General features: G+C 37.1%; 1 protein-coding gene and 1 pseudogene across 3 annotated transcripts in view; both read left to right on the plus strand.

Annotated features, from left to right (window-relative positions):
• VPS13A (vacuolar protein sorting 13 homolog A) overlaps nt 1–19822 on the plus strand; it is a 267298-nt gene that overhangs the window by 61980 nt on the left and 185496 nt on the right. For all 3 annotated transcript variants that reach the window (XM_032427535.1, XM_032427534.1, XM_032427536.1), the window contains exons 18-19: nt 7257–7446; nt 7533–7647. In XM_032427535.1, coding sequence (XP_032283426.1) covers nt 7257–7446; nt 7533–7647 — 305 coding nt within the window. The remainder of the gene's footprint in view (nt 1–7256; nt 7447–7532; nt 7648–19822) is intronic.
• LOC116646676 lies at nt 14064–14398 on the plus strand (annotated as a pseudogene).

Below are 19822 nucleotides of genomic sequence, written 5' to 3' on the forward strand. Positions count from 1 at the left end.
CCTCAGTTTGTTTCCTGAGATTAAGAATTCCTCATATCAGTGAGGTCATATGATACATGTCTTTCTCTGATTGACTTATTTCGCTCAGCATAATACCCTCCAGTTCCATCCATGTCGTTGCAAATGGCAAGATTTCATTCCTTTTGATGGCTGCATAATATTCCATGGTATGTATACACACCACATCTTCTTTATCCATTCATCTGTTGATGGGCATCTTGGCTCTTTCTATAGTTTGGCTATTGTGGACATTGCTGCTATAAACATCAGGGTGCACGTACCCCTTCAGATCGCTACATTTGTATCTTTGGGGTAAATACCCAGTAGTGCAATTGCTGGATGGTATGGTAACTCTATTTTCAACTTTTTGAGGAACCTCCATACTGTTTTCCAGAGTAGCTGTACCAGCTTGCATTCCCACCAACAGTGTAGGAGGGTTCTCCTTTCTCTGCATCCTCGCCAACATCTGTCATTTCCTGCCTTGTTAATTTTAGCCATTCTGACTGGTGTGAGGTGGTATCTCCTTGAGGTTTTTTTTTTTTTTTTAAAGTATAAGAGAACAGTTTTTTTTTTTTTTCTTATAGATTTTATTTATTTATTTGACAGAGAGACAGAGAGGAAACACAAGCAGGGGGAGTGGGAGAGGGAGAAGCAGGCTTCCCGCCGAGCAGGGAGCCCGATGCGGGGCTCGATCCCAGGACCCTGGGATCATGACCTGAGCCGAAGGCAGACGCTTAATGACTGAGCCACCCAGGCGCCCCTCTCCTTGAGGTTTTGATTTGGATTTCCCTGATGCCGAGCGATGTTGAGCACTTTTTCATGTGTCTGTTGGCCATTTGGAAAAATGTCTTTGGAAAAATGTCTGTTCATGTCTTCTGCCCATTTCTTGATTGGATTATTCTTTGGGTGTTGAGTTTGATAAGTTCTTTATAGATTTTGGATACTAGCCCTTTATCTGATATGTCATTTGCAAATATCTTCTGCCATTCTGGTGGTTGTCTTTTGGTTTTGTTGACTGTTTCCTTTGCTTTGCAAGAGCTTTTTCTCTTGATGAAGTCCCAGTAGTTCATTTTTGCCCTTGCTTCCCTTGCCTTTGGTGATGTTTCTAGGAAGAAGTTGCTGCGGCTGAGGTCAAAGAGGTTGCTGCCTGTGTTCTCCTCTAGGATTTTGATGGACTCCTGTCTTCTCTTCCTTCCTTCCTTCCTCCCTTCCTTCCTCCCTCCTTTCCTTTCCCTCCCTTTTCTTTCTTTCTTTTCTTTTCTTTCTCCCCCCCCTTCCTCCCTTCCTCCCTTTTTGTTTTTTGAGAGAGAAGTGGGGAGAAGGAGAGAGAGATTCCTAAGCAGGCTCCATGCTCAGTATGGAGCCCAACTGAGGGCTTGATCTGAGGACCCCAAGATCATGACCTGAGTCGAAATTAAGAGTCGGAGGCTTAACTGACTGAGCCACCCAGGCACCCTTCTTTATTCCTTTTTCATTCAGTTCCTCAGACTCTGTAATTTCACTTGTCTGTATTCAATTTTGCTGATTCATTCTTTTCGCTTCTCAAATCTGCTGTTGACCTTTTCTAATGTTTTTTTTTTTTTTTCCTTTTAACTGTTGTACTTTTGTCTAGAAACTTTGTTTGGTCGTATTTTACACTTTCTATCTCGTTTATATTCTGTTTCTACATCTTTTACCTGGATTTCTTTACTACTTTGTCCATGATTTCCTTTAGCTTTTAGAGCCCATTTAAGACAGCTTGTTTATCGTTAGTACATTGTTCCTGTGTATGGTTTGTAATTTATTTGTTTAAAAATCGGCATTTTGAACTGTATAGTGTATTAACTATGGAAATTAGATTCTCTCACCTGGGTTTGTTGTTTATTGTTGAGGGCTGTAGTCCTCCATTTGTTTACTTACTTTAGTGGGTAGAAGTATTTCCTCCAAAAAGTTATGTCAAGTTCTGACCCTTAGTACCTGTGACTGTAACCTTATTTTGAAATAGGGTCTTTCTAGATATAATGAAGTTGATGAGTAAAGATGAATTTAAAGCAGATTAGAGTCTAATCTACCATAGATTAGAGTGGGCTCTAATTCAATGACTGGTGTTCTTATAAGAAAAGGGAAATTTTAACACAGATACAGCAGAAACAGGAAGACTGGAGAAGAAGATTTGAAGACAGACACACAAGAGAAGAATGCCAGTGATGTGATAGTGATAAGCATAATATATGTCTAGGCCAACTTATACCAAGGATTCCTGGCAATAACCAGAATCTTGTAGAAAGTCATGGAACATATCCCTCTGAGCCTCCAGAAGGAACCAACAGGTTTCAGACCTCTGGCCTCTGTATCTGTGAGAGAATAAGTGCTTGTTTTAAGTTGCAATGTTTGTGATAATTTATTACAGCAGCTCTAGCAAATGAATACAGTGAATTTTCCAAACTATTTTTGAGAAGACTCTATTCTTTGTCATTTGTGATAACTGAAGTATCTGTTCCATTATTTCAGTGAGTAGGCAGTGAACTGACATTTTCTTAAATTCCTGAAACCAAAACAGAGAAATACTCTGTAGTCCTTGTACTGGACTTTGAGCTCTGGCACTTCAGTGCTGTGCCAGGCTTCCTACATCTCTGCCTTGACATTCACCTCCTGCTTGCATTGTGCTCACAGATCCATTAAAAGTGCATGCCCAGGTCTGGTCAGGTCTTTTCTGAGTGTACATTGTGTTCTCAGCATGTGTGTTGCACTCTGGCTTCCATGGTTTATATGTGGCCTTTCTGAGACTTTTTCCTCTGAGAAACTTCCTTTCAGTCTCCTCATTCCTGGGCATAGGGATCTGGCTGGTATTTTCCCCATCCACTCTCCCTTGCTCCAGAAAGATGTCATTAGTCCATGTCTTTGAATTTTTGGACAGATGTTATCTCTGCCTGCATGACAGGAGAACAAAATAGAGGTCACCCTCTACACTGGTGTCTTAGGGAATTGTCAAGCAGGTGAAAACACTTGACCACATTATTTTAAGAACAAGACTGCTATCTTACTTCATTTGGGCTGCAATAATAACATACCACAGACTGGTATAAAAAACTGAAATTTATTTCTCACAGTTCTGAAAGTTAGAGGTCCAACATCAGGGTGCCAGCACTGCCAGGTTCTGCTAAAAGCCCTCTTCCAAATTTCTGACTGCCAGGTTCTTACAGTGTCCTCATGAGATGGAAGGGGCTAGGGCTCTCTGTAGGGTCTCTTTTATAAGACCTCTAATCCTGTAGCCCTCATGACGTAATCACCTCCCAAAGGCTCCAGATACCATCACAATGGGCATTATCAGTTCAACAAATGAATTTTGAGGGAGACATACACATTCAGACCTTAGCATCTGTATTAGTCCCCTGGCTCCAGCAGGCCACACCAGGATGTGGCTCATTTACCATAGTCACTGCTGTGCTCAGAAGTGGAGGATGGTAGAAAGTTAAATAAAAATGCCACCGTGCTTTTTTTCTGAAATGTAGTGGTATTCATTAAGCACTTCCTTGGTTGCTGTAAGTTTTTGATTGATTAAATTCCAGGCTTGCAGAGATGTTGACTCTGGCAGTTTTTGCTAGCTTAATGGTTGTTTCAGTGGAGAGAGTAATTCTTGGAGCACTTAACTCTGCAATTTTCCATGATAATACTCCTCCATTACCTTTTTTTTTTTTTTTTTTAAGAATTTATTTTTTAGAACAGTTTTAGGCTTACAACAAAATTGGGAGGAATGTACAGAATTTACCTCTAAACCCCCTGCACATGCATAGCCTCCTCCATTTTCAACATCAAGCACTAGAATGGTACATTTTTTACTAACAATGAACCTGCACTCATTGACACATCATACTCACCCAAAATTCATAGTTTATATTGCCATTCACTCTTGGTGGTGTGTTTTCCTATGGGTTTGGACAAACATATAATGACATGTCCATTATTATGGTACCATAGAGTATTTTCACTGCTTTAAAAATTCTCTTTTCTGCCAGTTCATCATGCTCACCCGCAACCTCTGATCTTTTTGCTGTGTCCATGGTTGTTGCCTTTTTCAAGAATGTTGTGCATGCAGTTAGAATCCTACACTATGTATCTTTCTTAGAGTGACTTCTTTCACTTAATAATATGCATTTAAACTTTGTCTTTTCATAGTTCAGTAGTGTGTTTGGTTTTTAGTGCTTAATGACATGCCATTATTTGGCTGTAACAGTTTATCCATTCGCCTACTGAAGGCCATCTTGGTTGTTTCTAAGTTTTGGCAAGTATGAACAAAGCTGCTATAAACATTTGTGTACAGGTTTTTGTATGGACATAAGTTTTCAGCTGCTTTGGGTAAATACCAAGGAGCATGACTGCTAGATCATATGATAAGAGTATGTTTAATTTTGTAAGAAACTGCAAATCTCTTTTCCAAAGAGACTGTACCATTTTGCATTCCCACCAATGTTGGAGAGTTCCTATTGCTCCACATCCTTGCCTTTATTTGGCGTTGTCAGTATTTTGACCACATCTGATAATGTGTAGTGGAATCTTTGTTGTTTTAATTTGCATTTCTTTTTTTTTTTTTAATTTAAGATTTTATTTGAGAGAGAGAGAGTGTGAGAGAGAGCACGAGAGCAGGGTGGAGGGTAGAGGAAGAAGCAGACTCCCCGCTGAGCAGGGAGCCTAATGCGGGGCTCGATCCTGGGACTCCAGGATCATGACCTGAGCTGAAGGCAGATGCTTAACTGACTGAGCCACCCAGGAGCCCCTAATTTGCATTTCTTCGATGACCTATGATATAGAGCATTTTTTCGTCTACTTACTTGCCATCTATAGGTCTTCTTTGATGTGGTGTCTATTAAGGTTTTGGCCCATTTTTTTTTAAACTGTGTTTGTTTCCTTCTCGTTGAATTTTAAGAGTTCTTGGTATATTTTGGATAACACTCTTTTATCAGATGTGTCTTTTGTAATATTTTTTCATAGACTGTGACTTGTCTTTTCATTCTCTTAACATCTACCATAATCTTTGCTGTTTTCTATTTGTTGCTCTTGTTTTTTGAACATCTACCATAATCTTTGCTGTTTTCTATTTGTTGCTCTTGTTCTTTGTTCCTGTTTTTGTCTTTCTTACCTTTCTGCCTTTTGTGGGCTTTTTTTCCACCCTGCCTTTTGTGGTTTGAGTATCTTTTTTTTTTTTTTTAAAGTAGGCTCCACACCCAGCATGATGTCCAGTATGGGGCTTGAACTCACAACCCTGAGATCAAGACCTGAGCTGTTATCAAGAGTCAAATGCTTGACTGACTGAGCCGCCCTGGCACCCCAGTTTAACTGGTGTCTCATATGGTTTTGTTTTTTCTCCTTTGTTAACATATCAGTTATAGCTTTTTTTTTTTTCAAGTCTCCTTTCAAATAACAGTGTAGTATTTCATGAGTAGTGGGAGTACTTGATGATAAAAAAAAAATCCTTAGTCCTTTTTCTAGTCCCTTGTATCTTGCTGCTATTCATTTCACTTATATATGAACATGTGTAAGCATAAAATATACATAAGACATGTATGTAAGCATATATAACCAAACACGTTACTATTATTTTGAACATACTAATTTGTTTGATTAATAAGTAAAAGTGTTCATTTTACCTTTACATTTTTTTCCTTCATTGCTCTTCCTTTATGTAGTTCTGAATTTCTACCTTACAGTATTTCTTTTTCTCTAAATAACTTCTTTTAATATTTCTCAAAAGACAGGTCTAGTTACAATAATTTTCCCCAATTTTTTGTTTGTCTTAGTATTTTGTTTTAACTTGTGAAGGAGAATTTCATAGGGTACAGAATTCTAGGTTGATTTTTTTCTTTTCTCTTTAAAATTTTCACTACACTCTTTTCTTGCTTCCATGGCTTTGGAGAAGGCAGATGTAATCCTTATCCCTGCTCCTCTCTATGTAAGGTGGTTTTTTCCTTTGGTTTCTTTCAAGATTTTTTCTTTATATTTCTTTATACTTATATTTTTTTAGTATAAAAATATGCCTAGGTGTAGTTTTTTGATTGATTGTTTGCATTTATTCTGCTTGATGTGCTCTGACCTTTCTGGATCCATGGCTTAGTGTCTCACATTAATTTGGGGAAATTGTCAGTCATGCTTGTTTAAAATCTGTGCTTTTCTCTTTATTCTGGTATTCCTGTTATGCATATGGTAATTTTTTGTAGTACCACAGCACTTGATTGTTCTGTTATTTTGGTCTTTGTTCTCTGCTTTATGTATTTTTATGACTCTACTAATACATTCCCCAACTCAGGGATTAATTTCCTCAACTGTGTCTGTATCCTAATAAGCCCATTAAAGGCATTCTTGTTACAGTGTTTCTGATCTTCAGTATTTATTTTTGGTTTTTTCTTAGGATTTCCATCTCTCTGCTCACATTGTTCATCTGTTCTTGCATGTTGTTTACTTAGTCCATTATACCCCTTAGCACATTAATTGTTATTTTTAAATAATTTTGTCACTTCAAGTTGTTCTGTTTGCCTTTTGGTGTGCCATGCTATTTTTTTCCTGATAGCCAGATGTAATGTACTGGATGAAAAGAACTACTGCAAATAAGCCAGTAGTGATTTGGTTTTTAGATGTGCGGGAAAGGGAAGAGTTCTCTAGTGCTTTGATTAGCTCTCAGTCTTTTAATGATCCCATGCTTCTGGTCTGTGAACTTAAGAAGTTTCTCAGTATTCCCCCTCTCCCTGCCTTAGGGGTACAGAATAGCTAGAGTTGGGGGGATATTGGGTGTTTCCCTTCTTCCATATGGGATAGTAGACCTGACTGAAGTTGGTTATTTCCCTTCTCTAGGTATTTTGGCTCTGATAATACTTAATTAGGTTAGGCTCTAGTTAACTAGTTCCTCCAAGGAGCATGCTTTTTTAAGAACATAGTGTTATATTTTTAAATGGTTCCTTTCCTTGCCTGAAGCGTGAGGGGTTTTTTCTCCAAAATTTATTGTGGGAACCTGGTCCAGTTCCTAGAGGTATATGTCAAAATATTATGGGGGCTCCCCTATGACTGGGTCCCCTAGATCAACATGTCAATAGGGTTGTTTGTGACTTAATCTATGTCAATTCAGATCAAATCGTTGTATATTTTCTTTGATATGAATGGAATGGAATAGGAAGAAATGCAAATTGAAATTGTTTTCATTAATTTTTACTTTATTTTCAGTTTGAAAAATACTGTAAAATGTAAAATTGGATTGATAGCTAATTTTTGTCCTATCTTTTTTCATGTAGATTTGAAACCAAAATTGATTCATTTCATGTTACTGGCTTACCAGATAATTCAACAAAACCTCGCCTCCTTTCTTCATTGGATGATGCTACGTCACTCTTCCAAATTATATTTGAGATAAATCCATTAGATGAAACTGTTGCTCAAAGATGTATCATAGAAGCTGAACCTTTAGAAATGATATATGATGCAGTAAGCATTTTTTTAATCACTAAGTTTTAATATATTTCAATTTGCTTTGAGTTTGTGCCTAATGTTAATGGTACTTATTTTAACAGAGAACAGTGAATAGTATAGTGGAATTCTTCAGACCTCCAAAAGAGGTAAATCTAGCACAGCTCACTTCAGCGACTTTGACAAAACTTGAAGAATTTCGTGACAAGACAGCAACAGGTAAATGCTAGTATTAATGTTGGTATATTAAGAATTGTATCCTAAACTAAACTTTTAGTCATGTTAAACTGATATTAGTAAGGTATACTTTAAATTTATGCTTCTAGACTAGATATAGTTTAGTTGAAACTAATTGGTACTGTTTTATTTAAAATTCAGGTATAACGATAATCATTTCTTACATCCAGAAAGGACAAACCTATTATCACATTCAAATTAATTGCATATTTTGTTAGGATTTTTGGAATTCTGTTCATGAGAGAATGAACCTGTCATTTTTCTTTCATGTAATGAACTTCAGATTTTAATGTATTGGCCTCAGAAAATAAAAATGCCATCCTTTTTTATTCTTTTGCAGAATTTTTATAAGATTGGGTGTTATTTTTTCTTTCAGTATTTCACCTAATTGAACAGTAAAACCATATGGACTTGGAGATTTCTTTGTGGAAGATTTTAAATTACAGATTCCATTTTTAAAATATATTTTAAATATATATTTAATACATGATATAAATATATATAATATATATATATAAATATATTTAAAATATATAAGATCACATAAAGGTGATCTGTAGGATTTTATTTTATTTTCTAAGATTTTATTTATTTGACAGAGAGACAGCAAGAGAGGGAACACAAGCAGGGGGAGTGGGAGAGGGAGAAGCAGGCTTCCTGCAGAGAAGGGAGCCCGCTGGAGGGCTCGATCCCAGGACCCTGGGATCATGACCTGAGCTGAAGGCAGATGCTTAACGACTGAGCCACCCAGGTGCCCCAGATCTGTAGGATTTTAATGCCTTCCAATTTCTTGATACTTGCTTTCTGGCTCAGCATATGGTAATTTAAAAAAATATTTCACGTATGTTTCCCTATACATATTTTTAGGTCATATTTATCACATACTTCAAATCTTCTGTATCCTTATTGGATTTTTTCCTGTCTTCTGTCACCATATTCCAGTAGTTCTTCAGAGAAATAAATGAAAAATGTCACTGTGAATGTGCATTTGTCTATTTCTTTTAGATCTGTCATTTTTTAAATAAATTTGCTGTCAATAGGTACATGCATAATAAAAATTTTTTCTCCAATAAACCAGATCTTTTCTTTGTATGAAGTTGACTATGTGTATTTTTAGTAATGTTTTCATTTTTTTCCCAATATTTTTATTCATTTATTTTTCTGATAATAGTATGGATATTATAGTTTTTTCTTGGTTCGAATTTGCTTATTTTTTTTTTTTTGTTCTTTTACTCTGTATCTTTACTTTTAGATGTGTCATAACAACATGTAGTGGGATATTTTTCAGTCTATATTTGCACACTTTTTTTCTTTTTTTAGATAAATTTTAGCATTACTTTGTTTCCCTCCACCCCCTCACTATACCATTTGAAACTTAAACGTTCTCTTTTTTTACTCTAGTATAATCACAACACATGTTTTTCTCAAGATAGAAATTTAATAAATTTTTACCCTCAGTCAGTACAAGGACTTGAGAGCAGTTGAACTCCCATTTACCATCCTCATCATTTACATGCTATTGTTACTTCTTTCTTTTACCTTTTTTTTTTCAATTCAAGTATAGTTGGTTTGCAATGTTAGTGGTAGGTAAACAACATGATTAGCCAATTCTACATATTACACGTTTTTTTGTTTTTAGAGGGAGAGAGAACGTGTGCATGTGCTCCAGCTGGGTGGGGGAGGGGCAAAGGGAGAGGAAGAGAGGGAATTTTTTTTTTGCAAGTTTCTTTTTCTAAAATTTTTTTTAGAAAGATTTTATTTATTTATTTGACAGAGAGACACAGCGAGAGAGGGAACACAAGCAGGGGGAGTGGGAGAGGGAGAAGCAGGCTTCCTGCCGAGCAGAGAGCCCAATGTGGGGCTCGATCCCAGGACCCTGGGATTATGACCTGAGCCGAAGGCAGATGCTTAACTGACTGAGCCACCAGGCGCCCCAAGATTGTCTTATCTTTTCTGTTCTGTAGTTTCAGTGTAATATATCCAGCTGTGGACCATTCTGAGGATTGGTAGGTTGAATGAATTTTAGAAAATTCATCTCGAAGATTTTTACCCATTAACTCTTCATACACTTCTCTTAAATCTTTTCTTCTGGAACTCTGGATTAATGTATTTTAGCCTTCCTTACTCTACCTTTTATTCTTCTATATCCTGTTTTCTTTCCTTTTTTTTTCCCTCTGTTACATGCCAGGTAATTTCTTTTAATTTATCTTCTGAATTACTGAGATCCTCTTAAACTGTGTCTAATATGCTATTAAATCTTTCGGTTAAAATTTAGTGATTATATTTTTCATTTTCAGAATTGTTTTGTTATCAATTAAAATCTGCTTTGTTCTTTATAGTGCTTTAAATTTGTCTTTATTTCTTCAGACAGCGTAAGTGGAGTTATTTTATATTCTCTCTCACCAGATAATTCTCTATTCAGATAGTTCCATTAGACTTCTTTGTTTTTCTTCTCCTATATTTTGTTTTGGCTGATTCTTATTCATGGTAACCTTTGTTTTTATATACTTAGGGATTTTTGATTGTGTGCTATTCATTTTTCTTGGAAAGTTATTTGGGAAAATTCTCTGGAGCCTAGGTTAAGTGGACTTTCATTCCAGGAAGAATTTTATTTTCTTCTCCCAGTTGTCTTGGGTATGTTGGTGGACAGTACTTGAGATATTATGGAATGCCAAGGAGATGTTGCGCTGTGTACCCACATGAGGACTCTATTGTGGTTACAGTCAGAGGGGTACTACCCCCTTTTCCCAGTTTTTCTCAGAGCCTTTCTTTCCATTCCCTGTGAGTAGATTTTAGAGAGAAGAATATTTAACTTCTGGATTACTCTTGTCTTGAGTGTGTATCTTTTGAGATTCTAGATTTGTGAGAAGGGCCCTTGCTGGACTCCTCACCTTTGGCTTCTGTTCCCTGTGCTCTGTGAGGTTGTGAAAAGAAGTTAAGTTTACCAGGTGCAAAAAATGATCTCAGGATAAAATTTTTCTGGGCCTTATTTAAATCTGTTAGCTTACTCTTTCAGTTTGATGTTTGAGTTGATAAATCCTTAGTCTCTTGCCTCCTTATTGTTTCTTAGTAAGTTTTTTGTTGCTGTTTTATTTTATTTCCAACATTTTTGATTGCTTTTAGTGGAAGAATAGGTCTTGCTACTTATATTACCAGGATTTTGAAATTTAGTTAAATGTTTTAGTTTAAGTATAAGACTTTATCTTTGTTAAAATTCATCTTGTTAGAATGACTCACTTTTCATTTTTTTTTGTGTTGGAGTCTTATCTTTGAAGCCTTGAATAAAAGGGTATCATTTTCTGGTTAAAATCATTTAATATCAGTTGACTTCTCAGGGGTCCTTACAACCTTCTTCGTCTCATGGACAGCTTTGACAGTTGGAAGCCCTGGAATCTCTTATCAAAATTATGATTTTAAGTACATAGACGGCATAGAATTACAAAGAAAATAAATTCAATAGAACATAGTTTCAAAATATTTTTTAAGAATCTCAAATTTGTGTTAGTAGTAATGTACCTGCTTTTCTTTATGGATTAAAATAACAGGAATTAACAGTAGGTCAAAAAACTGTAAATTTGAAGGTATAAATGAAACTTCAACATATGTTCAGTTATGTTAAGGAATATAAATGATACACAATTTGTGTAAGTAACAAAGTTTGTTGCCTACCTTTATAATCGAAAGAAATACTGTCAGTAGTAGTTAAAATAAAAACGTAACTTTTTTCCCATTCAGGTTCATGAAATCTCTGAATTGCATTTGTGGCTGCATGATTAATTGTGCCTGATACAGTTCATATTTTCAAATTTTCTCTCAAGAAGTAAAGGCAGGGGCACCTGGGTGGCTCAGTCAGTTAAGCATCTAACTTTTGGTTTCGACTCAGGTCATGATCTCAGGGTCGTGAGATCCAGCCTTGTGTCGGGGTCTGCACTGGGCATGGAGTCTGCTTGAGATTTTGTCTTTCTTTCTCCCTTTGCCCCTTTTCCCCTGCTTGCATGCTCGCTTTCTCTGTCAATTAAAAAAAAAAATTATTAAAAAAAAAAAAGTAAAGGCAGACCTTAAGTACGTTGCTCAGTTATTGGTATATTACATCTGTAATAATTCATCACTTTATTAGTTATCTGTTTAGTAAAGAGGAAGAAAGTTAGTTAACATAGAATGCCTGTTTTATGAAATTTACCATCTTCTAATGGTCAATGCTTTTCTTTCTACTTATACCTAAATTTATGTGTTTAAAATTTTCTCACAATCCTGGGATGCCTGGGTGGCTCAGTCGGTTAAGTGTCTGCCTTCGGCTCAGGTCATGATCTCAGGGTCCTGGGATCCAGCCCTGCATCAGGCTCCCTGCTCAGCTGGAGGCCTGCTTCTCCCTCTCCTTCTCCCTCTGCCTGCCGCTCCCCCTGCTTGTTCTCTATCAAGTAAATAAATAAAATCTTTAAGAAAATTTTTTTTTCTCACAATCCACATTCACTTGACCAGTTAATAAAAGATAGTAACTTATCTTTTTCTTTCTAAAGAAATCTGGGCATTTGTCCATTTCAGTCTTCTAAGACCTCTGTAGTTGTCCGTGATTTCTAGGGAAGTGTTAATGTTGATCGAGTAATATCACCAGGTTCGGTATCTGTGATGTGAGATGACTGTATCAAGTGTTCCCTTAAGTAAAAGTTTCACCAGTTAGAGTTTTAAGTTCTCTTACCATGGCCTAGTTTTCCAGGTTGAATGTAATCTTTGACAGAGTAGATGGATTAAAAAAACAGAAACAGAACTATTCTGTTTTTCAATCATTTCTTATTATGTTATTCAAAGAAAGCTGGTTGGTTTTTGCTTCCATAAGAATGCTTATTTCTGCTATGACTGTAACTAAAGCCTCCCTTTAAAGCATGAACTTGTCCCCCCACCCAAAAATATACTGGGCATTTAATCTTACTGACATTTCTGTAGGTTCATAAAAGTTTTATATTTGTTCCTGGTTATGTCTTCCTATTGTCAGTGTCTCCTTAAAATTTGAGATTATTGCAGATACTGCTTTTTAGCTACTTTTGATTTTTTAATTCTTGGCTGAAATTCTCACTGGAGAGGTTTCCAATTTTAATGTCAGTGTTAGTTTTAGAACTCCATTTTTGTTAAGTCTGTATTACATCTCTAGTTGAACTCAGAATTTGCTCAATTCTGGCTGTCACAAAATCTAACATGAAATTGTCCTTTTTCTCCCGCCATTCCATTGTGTTTACTTGTCTTTGTTGGTAAAAATGAGGTGTGCTAATATGATTCTCCTGTTTCTTCTCTCCTCTAAGAGAAAATATTTTAGTCAAGTTAATAAAAAAATCACTTCATGTTTTGAGGAGACCTTCAAGTAATGTCTAACTAGTTTAAAGATCATATTGTTGGGCTGCATTACCTGTCAGTTTTATAATAGCATTTTGAATACATTATACATTTCTCCTTTTTCATAGGCAGGTGTGCATTATGTTCTTCATATACATATATGTGTCTTCTTGGGTTTTTATTCATTTTCCCTATTATTTTCTCCATCTGAGTATGTTCTATATTGGATTGCAGATAATTGCCTTAATTCTAGAAGCTGTAGGGTTTGCATTTACCCCTCTGTTAAAATCTCACGTTTGATTTATAGTCCAAATTCTGTGTATTGATATGTTATATACTCAGTAGGATTCATAAGATTAGACCTCTCTTCTGATGGATTATTCCTAATTTACAGAGACCATTACTTGTTATTGTTAAATATAAATGCATTATATTGGAAACCCACCCTGTTCCTTCAGATTTGTAGACTTTTTTTCCTCTAAGATTTGTTTTCCTAAGTTTTTATTTTTTTACTTAATAAAGAATTACCAGAGGAGCCTGGGTGGCTCATTTGGTTAAGAGTTGGACTCGATTCCAGCTCAGGTCATGATCTCAGGGTCCTTCACCTTGCGCTCTGTCTCTGTCTCTCTGTCTCTCTCTCTCTCTCTCTGTCTCTATCTCTCTCTCAAATCTTAAAAAAAAAAAAAATTACCAAAATAGTAAATATCCACTGTATAAACTTCAAATATTAAATATTTTTTTCCATTTTTTAATTTAAATTCAATTAATTAACATATAATGTATTATTGGTTTCAGAGGTAGAGGTCAGTGATTCATCAGGCTTATACCCAGTGCTCATTACATCACGTGCCCTCCTTAATGTCTATCACCCATCCCCCCACCTCCTCCCCTCCAGGAACCTTCAGTTTGTTTCTTATGACTAAGTCTCTTACAATTTGTCTCCCTCTCTGGTTTCATCTTGTTTTATTTTTTACTCTCTTCCCCTATGATTCTCTGTTTTGTTTCTTAAATTCCACTTATCACCTTTACTGGGCCGGGAAGGCAGGGGTTTGGCTCTGGCAATCGCGCTGCCGATGTGATTCGAGATCCTGCCTGGGATCGGCGTCATGGCCGTGTGCTTGGTCATCCCCGGCATAGCCACAGCGCACATCCACATGGTTCAGTAACGGGGGCAAGGAAAAAAGGGTTGCCTATTATCCATATCAGTGGAGTTTGATGCAGAGAGATAGGTGGTTCTCTGGAGTTAATCGTTACTATGTGTCAAAGGGTTTGCAGAATATCGATTAAGGAAGTATTTTCCTGATTGATGAAATATAACTCAGTCATACTCATCTACCCCTTCGAGAAGGTTATGCAGTGTATTAATGTAGTGCATAATAAAAACAACAAAAAAGTAGATTGACTTATTTTGTTTAGCATAACACCCTCTAGTTCCATCCATGTCATTACAGATGTTAAGATTTCATTTTTTTTTTTGATGGCTGAGTAGTATTCCATTGTACATATATACCACATCTTCTTTATCCATTCATCTATTGATGAACATCTGGGTTCTTTCCATAGTTTGGCTATTGTGGACATTGCTGCTATAAACATTGGGGTGCAGATGCCCCTTTGGATCACTACATTTGTATCTTTGGGGTAAATACCCACTGCAGTTGCTGGGTTGTAGGTTCGCTCTATTTTCAACTTTCTGAGGAACCTCTGTAGTGTTTTCCAGAGTGGCTGCACCAGCTTGCATTTCCACCAGCACTGTAGGAGGGTTCCCCTTTATCCTAATCCTTGCCAACATCTGTCATTTCCTTACTTGTTAATTTTAGCCATTCTGACTGGTGTAAGGTGGTATCTCGTTGTGGTCTTGATTTGTATTTCCCTCATACCAAGTGATGTTGAGCGTTTTTTCATGTGTCTTTTGGCCATTTTTATGTCTTCTTTGGGGAGATGTCTGTTCATGTCTTCTGCCCATTTCTTGATTGGATTATTTGTTCTTTGGGTGTTGAGTTTGATAAGTTCTTTATAGATTTTGGATACTAGCCCTTTATCTGATATGTCATTTGCAAATATCTTCTCCCATTCTGTCGGTTGTCTTTTGGTTTTGTTGACTGATTCCTTTGCTGTACAAAAGCTTTTTATCTTGATGAAGCCCCAATAGTTCATTTTTGCCCTTGCTTCCCTTGCCTTTGGTGATGTTTCTAGGAAGAAGTTGCTGTGGCTGAGGTCGAAGAGGTTGCTGCCTGTGGATTTTGATGGACTCCTGTCTCACATTGAGGTCTTTCAACCGTTTGGAGTCTATTTTTGTGTGTGGTGTAAGGAAAGGGTCCAGTTTCATTCTTCTGCATGTGGCTGTCCAATTTTCCCAACACCATTAGTTGAAGAGACTGCCTTTTTTCCATTGGATATTCTTTCCTGCTTTGTTAAAGAATAGTTGACCATAGAATTGAGGGCCCATTTCTGGGTTCTCTGTCCTATTCCCTTAATCTCTGTGTCTGTTTTTGTGCCAGTACCATACCGTCTTGATGCTTACAGCTTTGTGATAGAGCTTGAGGTCTGGAATTGTAGAAGCCACCAGTTTTGGTTTTCTTTTCAACATTCCTGTGGCTATTCAGGGTCTTTGCTGGTTCCATTCAAGTTTTAGAATTATTTGTTCCAGCTCTGTGAAAAAAGATGATGGTATTTTGATAGGGATTGCACTGTATGTATAGATTGTTCTAAGTAGCATAGACTTCTAACAGTATTTGTTCTTCCAATCCATGAGCATGGAATGTTTTTCCATTTTGTTGGGTTTTCCCTAATTTATTTCATGAGTGTTCTATAGTTTTCTGAGGACAGATCCTTTGCCTCTTTGGTTAGGTTTATTCGTAGGTATCTTATGATTTTGGATGCAGCTGTAGATGGGATTGACTCCTTAATTTCTTTTTCTTCCGTCTCATTGTGTGTAGAAATGCAGCTAATTTTTGTGCATTGATTTTATATCCTGCCACTTTGCTGAATTCCTGTATGAGTTCCAGCAATTTTGGGTTTTCCACATAAAGTATCATGTCATCTGCAAACAGTGAGAATTTGACTTCTTCTTTGCAGATTTGGATGCCTTTTATTTCTTTTTGTTGTCTGACTGCTGAGGCTAGGAATTCTAGTACTATGATGAATAGCAGTGGTAATAGTGGACATCCCTGCTGTGCTCTTGACCTTATGCGAAAAGCTCCCAGTTTTTTCCCATTGAGAATATTCACTGTGGGCTTTTCATATATGGGTTTTATGATACTGAGGTATGTTCCTGCTGTCCCTACACTGTGAAGAGTTTTAATCAAGAAAGGATGCTGTACTTTGTTAAATGCTTTTTCTGCATCTATTGAAAGGATCATATGATTCTTGTCATTTCTTTTATTAATGTAGTGTATCCCATTGAACCATCCTTGCAGCCCAGGAGTAAATTCCACTTAGTCTTGGTGAATAATCCTTTTAATGTACTATTGGATCCTCTTGGCTAGTAATTTGGTGAGAATTTTGGCATCGATGTTCATCAGGGATATTGGTCTGTAATTCTCCTTTTTAGTGGCATCTTTATCTGGTTTTGGGATCAAGGTAATGCTGGCCTCATAGAATAAGTTTAGAAGTTTTCCTTCCATTTCTTGTTTTTTTTTTGTTTTTTTTCTTTAATTTTATTATGTTATGTTAGTCACCATACAGTACATCATTAGTTTTTGATGTAGTGATCCACGATTCATTGTTTTCGTATAACACCCAGTACTCCATGCAGTACGTGCCCTCTTTAATAACCATCACCGGGCTAACTCAGCTCCCCCCCCCCCCCCCCAAACCCTCAGTTTGTTTCTCAGAGTCCATAGTCTCTCATGGTTCATCTCTCCCTCCGATTCCCCCCCTTCATTTTTCCCTTCCTTTTCATAATGTCCTCCATGCTATTCCTTATGTTCCACAAATAAGTGAAACCATATGATAATTGGCGTTCTCTGCCTGACTTACTTCACTTAGCATAATCTCCTCCAGTCCCAGCCATGTTGATGTAAAAGTTGGGTATTCATACTTTCTGATGGCTGAGTAATATTGCACTGTATATATGGACCACATCTTCTTTATCCATTCGTCTGTTGAAGGGCATCTCGGCTCTTTCCACAGTTTGGCAATTGTGGACATTGCTGCTATGAACATTGGGGTGCGTATGGCCCTTCTTTTCACTACATCTGTGTCTTTGGGGTAAATACCCAGTAGTGCAATTGCTGGGTCATAGGGTAGCTCTATTTTTAATTTTTTGAGGCACCTCCACACTGTTTTCCAAAGTGGCTGTACCAACTTGCATTCCCACCAACAGTGTAAGAGGGTTCCCCTTTCTCCACAACCTTTCCAACATTTGTTGTTTCTTGCCTTGTCCGTTTTTGCCATCCTGACTGGTGTAAGGTGGTATCTCACTGTGGTTTTGATTTGAATTTCCCTGAAGGCTAATGATGATGAACATTTTTTCATGTGTCTGTTAGCCATTTGTAGTCTTCTTTGGAGAAGTGTCTGTTCATGTCTTCTGCCCATTTTTTGACTTGATTATTTATTTTTTTGGGTGTTGAGTTGGAGAAGTTCTTTATAGATCTTGGATACCAGCCCTTTATCTGTAGTGTCCTTTGCAAATATCTTCTCCCATTCTGTGGGTTGCCTCTTTGTTTTGTTGACTGTTTCCTTTGCTGTGCAGAAGCTTTTTATTTTGATGAAGTCCCAAAAGCTCATTTTTGCTTTTGTTTCACTAGCCTTTGGAGATGTTACTTGAAAGAAGTTGCTGTGGCCAATGTCAAAGAGGTTGCTGCCTATGTACTCCTCTAGGATTTTGATGGATTCCTCTCTCACATTGAGGTCTTTCATCCATTTTTAGTTTATCTTTGTGTAGGATATGAGAGAATGGTCGAGTTTCATTCTTCTGCATGTGGCTGTCCAATTTTCCCAGCACCATTTATTGAAGAGACTGTCTTTTTTCCGTTGCATATTTTTTCCTGCTTTGTCGAAGATTATTTGACCATAGAGTTGAGGGTCCATATCTGGGCTCTCTATTCTGTTCCATTGGTCTGTATGTCTGTTTTTTGTGCCAGTACCGTGCTGTCTTGGTGATCACTGCTTTGTTATATAGCTTGAAATCGGGCAACGTCATGCCCCCAGCTTTGTTTTTCAACATTTCCTTGGTGATTTGGGGTCTTTTCTGATTCCATACAAATTTTAGGATTGTTTATTCCAGCACTTTGAAAAATGTCATTGGAATTTTGATCAGGATGGCATTGAAGGTATAGATTGCTCTGGGTAGCATAGACATTTTAACAATGTTTAGTCTTCTGATCCATGAGCATGGAATGTTTTTCCATCTTCTTGTGTCTTCAGTTTCTTTCATGAGTGTTCTGTAGTTCCTAGAGTATAGATCCTTTACCTCTGTGGTTAAGTTTATTCCGAGGTATCTTATGGTTTTTGGTGCTATTGTAAATGGAATCGTTTCTTTAATTTCTCTTTCTACAGTTGCATTGTTAGTGTATAAGAAAGCAACTGATTTCTGTGCATTGATTTTGTATCCTGCCACATTACTGAATTGCTGTGTGAGTTCTAGTAATTTGGGGGTGGAGACTTTTGGGTTTTCCACATAAAGTATCGTGTCATCTGTGAAGAGAGAGCGTTTGACTTCTTCTTTGCTAATTTGAATACCTTTAATTTCTTTTTGTTGTCTGAATGCTGTTGCTAGGACTTCTAGTATTATGTTGAACAATAGTGGCGAGAGTGGGCATCCTTCGCGTGTCCCTGATCTTAAGGGAAAGGCTCTCATCTTTTCCCCATTGATGATGATATTCACTGTGGGTTTTTCATAGATGGATTTTATGAAATTGAGGAATGTTCCCTCTATCCCTATACTCTGAAGAGTTTTAATCAGGAAAGGATGCTGGATTTTGTCAAATGCTTTTTCTGCATCAATTGAGAGGACCATATGGTTCTTCTCCCTCCTCTTATTAATGTGTTCTGTCACACTGATTGATTTGCGAATGTTGAACCACGCTTGCATCCCGGGGATAAATCCCACTTGGTCGTGGTGGATGATCCTTGTCACGTATTGTTGGATCCTATTAGCTAGGATTTTGTTGAGAATTTTGGAATCCATATTCATCAGGGATATTGGTCTGAAATTCTCCTTTTTGATGGGGTCTTTGCTTGGTTTGGGGATTAAGGTAATGCTGGCCTCATAGAATGAGTTTGGAAGTTTTCCTTCTGTTTCTATTTTTTGAAACAGCTTCAGTAGAATAGGTATTATTTCTTCTTTGAATGTTTGGTAGAATTCCCCAGGGAGTCCATCAGGCCCTGGACTCTTTTGGGAGGTTTTTGATCACTGCTTCAATCTCGTTACTGGTTATTGGCCTATTCAGGTTGTCAATTTCTTCCTGTTTCAGTCTTGGCAGCTTATAGGTTTCCAGGAAGGCCTCCATTTCATCCAGATTGCTCAGTTTATTGGCATATAGTTGTTGAAAATGATTTCTAATAATCGTTTCTATTTCCTTGGTGTGAGTTGTGATCTCTCCCCTTTCATTCATAATTTTATTAACTTGGGTCCTTTCTCTCTTCTTTTGGATAAGTCTGGCCAGTGGTTTATCGATCTTATTAAATCTTTCAAGGAACCAACTTCTAGTTTCGTTGATCTGGTCTACTGTGTTTCTGGTTTCTAATTCATTGATCTCTGCTCTAATTTAAATTATTTCTCTTCTAATGCATGGCTTAGGCATCGTTTGTTGCTTTTTCTCTAGTTCTTTAAGATGTAGAGTTAGTTGGTGAATTCGGGATTTTTCTCTTTTTTTGAGTGAGGCTT

The sequence above is a fragment of the Phoca vitulina genome, unplaced genomic scaffold (genome assembly GCF_004348235.1).
Source record: "Phoca vitulina isolate PV1807 unplaced genomic scaffold, GSC_HSeal_1.0 scaffold37, whole genome shotgun sequence".
In the NCBI taxonomy this organism is placed as follows: Eukaryota; Metazoa; Chordata; class Mammalia; order Carnivora; family Phocidae; genus Phoca; species Phoca vitulina.